The sequence below is a fragment of the Beta vulgaris genome, chromosome 1 (assembly GCF_026745355.1).
Source record: "Beta vulgaris subsp. vulgaris cultivar EL10 chromosome 1, EL10.2, whole genome shotgun sequence".
In the NCBI taxonomy this organism is placed as follows: domain Eukaryota; kingdom Viridiplantae; phylum Streptophyta; class Magnoliopsida; order Caryophyllales; family Amaranthaceae; genus Beta; species Beta vulgaris.
In genome coordinates, this window is record NC_079202.1 from 46740904 (window position 1) to 46751390 (window position 10487).

General features: G+C 36.2%; 1 protein-coding gene across 3 annotated transcripts; it reads left to right on the plus strand.

The window, feature by feature from the left end:
- Nucleotides 1-1060: 1060 nt before the first annotated feature.
- Nucleotides 1061-6634, plus strand: LOC104892284 (cryptochrome-1). 3 transcript variants are annotated; one of them, XM_019248858.3, is made up of 6 exons: nt 1061-1949; nt 2957-3175; nt 3265-3971; nt 4720-5534; nt 6068-6134; nt 6216-6634. In XM_019248858.3, exons 1-5 carry the CDS (start codon nt 1637-1639, stop codon nt 6099-6101), a joined length of 2088 nt encoding a protein of 695 aa, XP_019104403.1. In that variant the 5' UTR covers nt 1061-1636; the 3' UTR covers nt 6102-6134; nt 6216-6634. The 3 variants fall into 3 exon arrangements, with proteins under 3 accessions (XP_019104403.1, XP_010676474.1, XP_010676482.1); XM_010678172.4 differs by having other exon boundaries at nt 6068-6125; XM_010678180.4 differs by lacking the exon at nt 6068-6134 and having other exon boundaries at nt 1065-1949.
- Nucleotides 6635-10487: the final 3853 nt, after the last annotated feature.

Sequence of the window (10487 nt, forward strand, 5' to 3'; positions counted from 1 at the left end):
TGACTAGTTTAATCCGTTCGATAAGACTGTCGAGTTATTTTTTGAAATTGGTTGTTTTAGTTCGAAGAAAACAAGGAATGAGAAGAGAAGGGATGACTAGGATAGTGTTGGGTTAGAGTAAAATGGAATGAACTTGTTAGAAAAATTCAGTATTAGGTTCGTCTAATTTTTTTTTTTTTTGAAAAAGAAATTTCATTAATTGAAGGCCAAACGGCATCTACGATAGATATTAAAGAAAAACAAGATACAATTAAACAAGATTAAATCAAATTCGTCTTCGAAGAAACTATAATGAACCAGATCGAGTAATATAATGCAGCCCCCTTGTATTGGCTGAATCAAACAGCTATTGATGAGGAAGTCTATCATTCTGACATAGTTTGGGAAGATCATTCTTGATCGAGCAATGTTAACCGCATCCGAGATTCCAATATTTTCATGTTGAGTCTTGAACTTCAACCAATAAGAACAGTTTCTCATACCTAAAAACAAAAAAACCACACTCACAACTCCTATAGGGGAGAAGGAGATCTCTACAACAGAGACTAAAAACCCCAGAACAGGGTTTAAAGAAATCTCATAAAGAAATACTAATTTATTCAACAAAACAAGAAAATAAACTAAAAACTGAAAATAAAGGGAAAAGGGGCTTACCATGGATGAAATCATCAATGTCAACCCCTAACTGATGAAGAAGGAGTAGGGGAGGCTAGGGTTCTAGAGAGAAAAAGAGAGAGGGGGAGGCTAGAGGTTCGTCTAATTTTATGTTAAAATTAGACTACCTATTATAATATTTTTATGCTCTTTCTATATAACCAAACAAATAGTTGACTGGTAAAAATTGTTTGTATTTGGTTAGGTTGTGTAGGATAAGAACAATGAAAAATCAATCCTAAATATACTTGATGGTTTAGACCACCTAACATCCAAAAATACCATGACAAAAATGAGATGTACTGTACTTGGTAATTACTATTGCTTTAACCTTAATCATATATTATTCCTTCTTAATTTGTCACATCATAGTTCTTTCCCAACTAATGCAATACAAAAAGGCACTTGTGAAAAAGTTCCTATCCATGTGAGAAAATACTAGAAAGAAGCAACTCGAAGAAAAAAAGATTTTGGTTCTTCTGCAACTGGGATAACAAAGAAATGTAAGAGGAAAGAATATTAATTTCAATAAAAAAAAAAAAAAAAATTTGTAGAAACATAAAAAGTTGTGGTTGCAATTTGCCTATCAATTTTCTCTGTATGCCCACTCAAGTAAGAGTAGTAACCTATCCTCAACCTTCATCAACCTGGCCTATAACCCATTTTCTCTCTCCTCTCTCCATGTGGAGTGACCCTTGAATTATAGTACTATTGCTTTCATGTTTTAAGCCCCCCAAAATCATATAACCATAATTTTCAACTCTCAAACATCTTGATTAGGAAATTATTCAATCATTTTTCTACATCAAACAAAAAAAAAACCCACCTAATTATATAATAAATACCATCCTAAATTCAGCATACATACCAAAAAAGTCTTCAATTATTACATATCATTAATAACTATATTTTTATATATTATGCTCATATTTGATAAAAATCAGAGATAAAGTAAATATTTTTCTGACAACAACAAAAAAAAATGGAAGGAAATGGGTGTAGTATAGTTTGGTTTAGAAGGGATCTGAGGGTTGAAGATAATCCAGCACTTGCAGCAGGAGTAAGAGCAGGTGCAGTAATTTGTGTATTTATATGGGCACCTGAAGAAGAAGGTCATTATTATCCAGGAAGAGTTTCAAGGTGGTGGCTTAAAAATAGTTTAGCTCAACTTGATTCATCTTTGCGCAGTCTTGGTACTTGTCTTATCACCAAGAGATCTACTGATAGTGTTTCATCTCTTCTTGAGGTTGTTAAGTCAACTGGTGCATCTCAGATCCTGTTTAATCATTTATATGGTATAATTCTTGATTAGTTTTTCTTTGTTTTGGTACATGGGTTTTGTTTAATATTGTGTTTTTAATGATGGGTTATGTTGGAATTTTGATCTTTTTGGTACATGGGTTTTGTTTAATATTGTGTTTTTAATGATGGGTTATGTTGGAATTTTGATCTTTTTGGATTTGTTTATTGATTTTGAGACATGGATTTTGTCAATTGTTTAAAAATAAAATTGGGTTTTTTTTGCCTTCTAGGTAGTCTCTTGATATGGAGTATTAAAGTAATTAATTGGAAGTATGTGATGAGGGTTTTTTTAGTTTACTATATGTGGTGATTTGAAGCTTGTTGTTTTAGTGAGCATGCAATTTCTGTATTGAGTAGGATTGTTTACCAAAAAGAATTGGCAACTTTTTGTGCTTTGTGCCTTTGTGGTAGTACTTTTTTTACTCTTTTGGGGTATTTGTTTAATCTTGGTAATACTATGACTTTGGAGGAAATCTTTTGATGTTAAAGAAAAATTGCCCTCACATGCAAATTTTTGTATTAGCAAGGGATTGTACACAGCTACTGCAAGCTGCAGCTCATACCAGTGAATGCTGGTACTTTTGCTCAAGCCTACTGCTGCTTAGTGCTTACTTGTGAAGCTGAGTTCAACAGTTGCCTTTATCTGTGGAATATAATAGGATGTGTATGGAAGACAATTTTTGAAGCTTATCTTCATGTAAATGGAAAACTTTTGATGTTTTAGCTTGATTTTTGTTGTATACATATTTACGAAAGTGATTATGTCTAAAATTTGCAACTTTATCGATTTTTTTATGTAGAAGAAATTACAAACTTCATCTTTCACTTGAGCAGGTTTCGTTTTAAGCAGTTGTACTAGTAGCTAGATGCAGCAAGTTAACATAATTCACATTAGTTCGACTGTGACATTGTATGTAGCTCATTTTCATTTAGCATGTTTCTTTTGACAGGCTTAACTAACTGCATTCGCCGTTTTGCATTTTGTCTGCAAAATTTTCAGATCCTCTGTCACTTGTTAGAGATCACCGTGCAAAGGAAGTTTTAACAGCAAATGGTGTATCAGTGCGGTCCTTTAATGCAGATTTGCTGTATGAACCTTGGGAAGTTGTGGATGAAAGAGGCCAACCATTTACTACCTTTACTTCTTTCTGGGAAAAATGCCTTGGCATGCCTTTTGATCCTGACGCTCCACTTCTTCCTCCTAAGAGGATAATCTCTGGTTAGTTTTCATCAATATTCCAGTATTTAGAGTTGAAATATTTATAATAGTTGATCTGTCAAGTAAATCTCATGCTGGGCTTTTTTTAGGAGATGTGTCAAAGTGTCCATCAGACACATTGGTGTTTGAAGATGAATCGGAGAGGGGAAGCAATGCTTTACTTGCTCGAGCATGGTCACCTGGCTGGAGCAATGCTGATAAGGCTCTCACCACTTTCATCAATGGAGCATTGATCGAGTACGCAAAGAATCGTAGAAAGGCAGATAGTGCGACAACCTCCTTTCTCTCTCCTCATTTGCATTTTGGAGAGGTCAGTGTACGAAAGGCCTTCCACCTAGTGCGCATTAAGCAGGTCTCATGGGCAAATGAAGGGAACACAGCTGGTGATGAGAGTTGCAATTTGTTTCTCAAATCTATTGGTTTGAGAGAATATTCAAGGTATATGAGCTTCAACCATCCATATAGCCACGAAAGACCTTTACTTGGGCACCTCAAGTTCTTCCCTTGGGTGGTAGACGAAGGCTATTTCAAGGCATGGAGACAAGGTAGAACAGGCTATCCTTTGGTTGATGCTGGCATGAGAGAGTTATGGGCAACTGGCTGGCTACATGATAGGATACGAGTTGTTGTCTCCAGCTTCTTTGTTAAGGTTCTGCAACTTCCATGGAGGTGGGGTATGAAATACTTCTGGGATACCCTTTTGGATGCAGATCTCGAAAGTGACGCCCTTGGGTGGCAATATATTACGGGTACTCTCCCTGATGCCCGTGAGTTTGACAGAATTGATAATCCTCAGGTATTTATTCATCTTTAATATTTAGCTATGATTTAGACATCAGTTTTTAGATGTTTCTTTCATTTCGTTTCATCTCAATCAGTTGATTGCTGAAGGGAGAATTCAAACGAGAGCTTCCTTCTGCTATTATCTAGCATTAAATAAATTAGATAAGACCGTAATAGATTACTACCATTTTGGGTTGACGATAGTATGAAAATGATCACTCTTCATTGTAAGGACAATTTCCATTTAGCATGGGAGACAACATATTGAAGAAGGTAAGTGTTCTCTTCTTTTCCCCTCTCCAGCTTATTATGTGTTCTAATTTCTGAGTTCTGACAAAATGAAGAATTTCATCTCAGCTTCTTTTTCCTGTCATACACTACTATCTCTTTGACCAAAAGTAAGCTCTAACAGATTAGGATTTCTTTCATCCTGTAATGAGGTTTTTTAATCTGAATATCGTATGATTTACTGATTTAGTCTTGTCTGAACATTTCTGATCTGGTTTCAATCTTTTTGGATGTGGCAAGTTTCATATTAAAACATCTTTTAGCCTGAAACTTTCTAGTCTGATCTTTCCAGTCTCATCTGATTGTAACAAGAATAAGTAAAAAGTTGTTGAAATAAATTGAAGAAAACATACCTAAACCTTAAAATTGATGTTTGGGGGGGGGGGGGGAAGCGTTCTGCTATGTTTGTTCTATTAATGAACATCACCTCCTTTGTGAGTATATAACCTTAATCTTTCTGTCTCTTTCTCTAGTTTGAAGGCTACAAATTTGATCCTAATGGAGAATATGTAAGGCGCTGGCTCCCTGAACTAGCAAGGCTACCGACTGAATGGATCCATCATCCATGGGATACTCCGGAATCTGTACTACAAGCTGCAGGGGTAGAGTTGGGATCGAATTACCCTCTTCCCATTGTAGAAATTGATGCAGCAAAAGCAAGACTTCAAGAAGCACTCACAAGGATGTGGGAGCTGGAAGCAGCTCACAGGGCTGCTGTTGAAAATGGGACAGAAGAAGGGCTCGGTGATTCTGCAGAAACAGATCCCATTGAATTTCCACAAGATTTACAAATGGATATTGATCGTGAACCAGTGAGAATTAATAACCATAGTGTGATTAACCGACGTCATGAGGACCAGATGGTCCCAAGCATCACCTCAACCTTGTTTAGGGTTGAAGATTATGAAACTTCTTCAGATGTTCAGCAACAATCAGTGGAACAGGGAAGAGCAGAGGTTCCAAGAAATCTGAATGGACATCAGGAACGAGAGCCACTAAACCAAGGAGCTTTACTTGCTCAGCGAAGAAATAATGCCATTGCTCCACCACAGGTTAACATCACATTTGGGCTGCAGAATATAGAAATAGAGGAGTCTACAGCTGATTCAAGTTCTATTAGTGGTGGTAGCCGAAGTAGTGGGGTGGTTCCTGTTTGGTCTCCCTCAAGTTCTACCTTTGCAGATCAGTATCTAAATGATGAAACAGCAATAGGACCCAATTCCTCATTCTTGCAGAGGCATCCACAGTCTCACGAATTGGTGAATTGGAGACGACTTTCTCAAACCGGGTAAGCCCTTTACTTTGAAGTCTGGGATAATGTCAAAACCAGTTTATCCAGAAACATGTCGGTGCCATGCCTGATTCTGGTGTTTTAGGCACCAATATAACCATTCAACCGGATCCTTGTTCATTGAGTGAACAAGTTCATTTGGAAGTTAGGCTTTAGCCAAAACGATTTTCTCTTTATCCCTACCTTGGTATGAAAACAGCAGACATATTGTTATGGAGAGAGTGAATCTGAATCATATATGGATCTTTGAGTATGAAATATGTGTCATATTATCACCTTCTATTTCAAACTACCATAAACTAGCATCACTCCCTCTCCGAAGTGGTCGAATTTAGGCTCAAAAGTTAAATGAGTTACTGTGAGAACTAGACCAATCCCGCTTAAAATTAATGTGCTAACCTGTTGGATATGTTTTTTTTTATAGCAATGTGGCAAAAAGGATAACCTTTTTATACAAACAATCTGATGTGAAAACTGGTGATCAATGTTCACTCATTTATAAATCATGCTTATGCATTATTTGATTATAGGACATTGCTGGAAAAGAAACATGGAATACAGTAAATGGAAAATAAGGATTAGGAGAAGGTTGTTAAGGTTGCAGTTACTTTAAGTTCTAACATTTTGATTACTGATTAAATTTGTAGAAACTCTTCTAAAATACCCTGTTATTGACAGTTGAGATGATTTTGGGGAGAACGCCCGAAGATAGAATACTGTATATCCTGATACTAAAGACAAGTCATATGGGAGCGAGGACTTGTTATGTTTCTGCACATCCCATTTATCAGCTGAAAGCAGACATCGTCCTGATGTCATGAAATTTGAAAGGTCGATTCATATCTGCAGCTATGCATAATGCCATTCTGGTTTATTGATATCGACACTTCTGCTTATGAGTTATGCCATTGTAGCTTGTACCATTATAGTGTGTAGTTTTGCTGTATAGTTGTAGTGTCCTTTGCGAAGGGAGAGAAGAGTCGAGTTGTTACAGGGATGTGTAGCCTCGAATAAGTCCCATGCTTGTCCAATTTCATTATGTGAAATATATTTGCTACTATCGTCAGTAATGGTGTTTATGGTGCTTGGTCCTCTCATCTCTTGTGCAGCATCACTTCTATTACCTGATTTTGAAGTTGCTTTTGCAGATATTACACTATGCTTGTGTGCTTTAGCTCAACTTTAATGAGAAACTCATAATTTACAACTGTTATATTTATAGCTCATCGACTTTAATGTCAATGAGGTGATTACTCTCCAGGGAAAAAGGAAAAAATTGTAGTTTGTGTGTATCTTTTGCCTTTGAAGAAGGTTACCTATGCTCTTCGTTGAATCCCCCTCAAAAGAAATGCTCTTTCATTAAATGAACAATAGAGAGGAAAAGAGGATTTTTATCCTACATATGTGTTTTTCTCAGATTATCATAAACATCTACATAAGATTTTTCCTGACAAATATTTGTTACCATTTAGCTATGTTTTTCTTTTCACTTTTATGATTCCAGAGTCACATATGAACCGAAAATGCCAAGATAGCGTGCTACCCAAGTTGAGATAAGTGTAGTACTTGCAGAATTTCAGGGAAGCATCATTAATTGGCTTTCAGAATCGATTCTAGATAACTCAACTACTGGTGAACCAATTGCATTGCTTTGTCATTAAGCATCACTGTAACAGTAATTGTAAATCTCTCTGTCTTTGTTTTTTCTAGAATGCGGTTTTTGGCTATATTGTAGGAGGTGTGTACATGCAAATTTTTTAGGTAATTTCGTGAGCTCCTAGAATTATATGCTTTTAAGTATGATTCTTTGCATATTTGTCATGTAAGCAAAATTTAAAAGGAAAAATTGATTTTATCAGTCCCAACTATGGACGCTCTGATAAAAACAGTCCCAACTTTAATTTATTATTGTTCAGTCCCAATTTTTGGGGGTATTTTACAATAACGGTCCAGGTTAACCAGTAACCGGTTGAAGAGGTCAATTTTTTTTCAACAATTTTAACATTTTTTTTTTATTGTTTTAACTCATCTTTTTCTCTCCTTCCTCCCCTTCCCCCTCCCTTGCCACCTCCCTTCCCCTGCTCTAACCCCCTCTCTCTCTCCCCTAACCCACCACCCTTAACAACCCCAGCCCCAGCACTCCCTCCCCCTCCCCGCCAGTCGCGCCGCCCCCCTCCCCTTCCCCGCCAGATGCGCCGCCCCTCCCCTTCCCCGCCGGTCGCGTAACCCCCCTCCTCGTCCCTTCGTGCACAGTCGGTTATTTTTTTTTGGCGTTTCAGAGGGTGTTTGCGACGTTTGCGGGGGAATGGAAGGGGAGAGGGTTTAGCGGCGTTTGCGGGGGAAGGGGAGGGGGTTTAGCGGTGTTTGCGGGGGAAGGGCAGGGGGTTAGCGGCATTTGCGGGGGAAGGGGAGGGGAGGAGAAGGGAAGGGGAGGGGGTTGTGCGGCGGTTGCAGAAGAAGGGGAGGGGGCTGCGGGGGGTGGGGAGAGGGGGTGGGAGTGTTGCGGTAGTTGTAGGGGAAGGGGAGGGGGCTGCGGGGGGTGCGGCAGTTGCAGGGGAGGGGACTGCGGGGGTGGGGGAGGGTGGTGGCTGCAGAGGAGGGAGCTGGTGGACTGGTGTTGGTGGTTTTGAGGGAGGGGGTTGGTGGGGCTGGTGGGGTCGGGGTTGGTGGTGGGGTGGTGGGCTGGGGGCTGGGGTTGTTAGGGGGTGGGGGGAGCAGTGAAGAGAGGAGAGAGGAAAGAGGAAGAAGAAGATAGAAAAAAAAGGGAATTGTTTTTTTGGCAAGTTTACCTGCTACAGCAGGTTAGAAACCTGCTGGGACTGGTATTGTAAAATACCCTCTAAAGTTGGGACTGAACATTAAAAAACAATAGTTGGGACTGTTTTAGTCAGGGCGCTCATAGTTGGGACTGATAAAATCAATTTTTCCAATTTAAAATGTGTAATTATGAGATATCTCTATTATATAAAGGAAGGAGGAGCTATGACGTTTCTTAATAAATTTACTTAATTAGCCCTTAGTAATTAGTAAATCACAACTACTCTATCAAAAAAATGAAAGAAAATCAATTTCAAATATTTCATTTTTTTTTTTGAGGGAAAAAATATTCCATTTGGTACCATTGTACTTTTGGCTTTTTCATTTGGTACCACTATTTTTCAGATATTCTACATGGTACCACTATAATTTGATTTTATTCTCTATTGTAGCATTCAACTAAGCAATGTGTTAATTTAAGTTAGAATAGACTAGAGTTTTACTTCGATTTACATGTTTTAATTTGGGTTAAGGTTTTAGTAATCATTTTAGTCGTTAAGATCAAAGTTGAGGTCATATTTGACAACAAAAAGACATAGAATATTATGATCATTTTTATGAAAATTTTGACTGAAAAATAGAGCTTTAAAGGTTAAAATGATACCCTAAAATCTTAATTTATTAAATTTTTGCAACTGCAAATAGAAACATGCAAACCCAAACAAAATTGTATTCTTGTTCAACCATTAACTAACATTTTACTAAAAAAATGGTATGATAAAGATTAATATTAAACTAGAGTGGTATCATGTGAAATTTTAAAATAACAGTGGTACCAAATGAAAAAGCCAAAAATTCAATAGTACCAAATGGAATATCCCAAAATTATATCAATCAAATATTTGATCAATCAATACACAATCAAGTAGTAAATCAAAAAGGAAAATATAATCAATTAACAAAGTGAAATGATTTAATTAAACAAAATACTTTGTTTAAAAATATAAGAAATACCTAATAAATCTGTGAAACATTCTTTTATTGCTCATCAGTTTTAATTTTAAAAATCTTAAAGAAAGTATAAATAAAATAAATAATAAAAGACGGATATGGTTAGGGGATATAGACTTAATCAGCAAAATTAGCTAGTCCAAAAACATATCTCATGTTTAAATTTTACCTTTGTTAGTATAAAATATGTGAGAGAGAGCTTCAGAAGTGGAGGAGGTTGTTGTATGTTAATAGTGAACATTAATTATATGGACTTTATGGAGTACTTATGTTGCACATCGTAAAAGAGTAACATTTAGGTATTATTTATTGTTAGGTACAAGAGTGTAGCGGAAACGAAGTAAGATTGAGAAATTTATAAGAAAATAATGTAAAAAAAAGCAATAAGGGACACACAATATTTAACGTGGGAAAAACCCTCTTGAATGAGGTAAAAAATCCACGGCGGTTTTTGGCTATATTGTAGGAGGTGTGTACACGGAAATTTTTAGGTACTTTCGTGAGCTCTTAGAATTATATGCTTTTAAGTATGATTCTTTGCATATTTGTCATGTAAGCAAAATTTAAAATGTGTAATTATGAGATATCTCTATTATATAAAGGAAGGAGGAGCTATGGCGTCTCTCAATAAAAAATTTACTTAATTAGCCCTTAGTAATTAGTAAATCAACTACTCTATCAAAAAAATGAAAGAAAATCAAATTCAAATATTCCATTTGGTACCATTGTACTTTTGGCTTTTTCATTTGGTACCACTATTTTTCAGATATTCTACATGGTACCACTATAATTTGATTTTATTCTCTATTGTAGCATTCAACTAAGTAATGTGTTAATTTAAGTTAGAATAGACTAGAGTTTTACTTTGATTTACATGTTTTAATTTGGGTTAAGGTTTTAGTAATCGTTTTAGTCGTTAAGGTTAAAGTTGAGGTCATATTTGACAACAAAAAGACATAGAATATTATGATCATTTTTATGAAAATTTTGACTGAAAAATAGAGCTTTAAAGGTTAAAACGATACTCTAAAATCTTAATTTATTAAATTTTTGCAACTGCAAATAGAAACATGCAAACCCAAACAAAACTGTATTCTTGTTCAACCATTTACTAACATTTACTTAAAAATTGGTATGATAAAGATTAATATTAAACTAGAGTGGTATCATGTGAAATTTTAA

Coding starts and splice junctions, on each gene's coding strand:
- LOC104892284 (XM_019248858.3), top strand. CDS start 1,637: ATGGAAGGAAATGGGTGTAGTATAGTTTGGTTTAGAAGGGATCTGAGG. Junction 1,950..2,956: donor CCTGTTTAATCATTTATATG/GTATAATTCTTG, acceptor CAAAATTTTCAG/ATCCTCTGTCACTTGTTAGA. Junction 5,535..6,067: donor AGACGACTTTCTCAAACCGG/GTAAGCCCTTTA, acceptor ATTTGATTATAG/GACATTGCTGGAAAAGAAAC.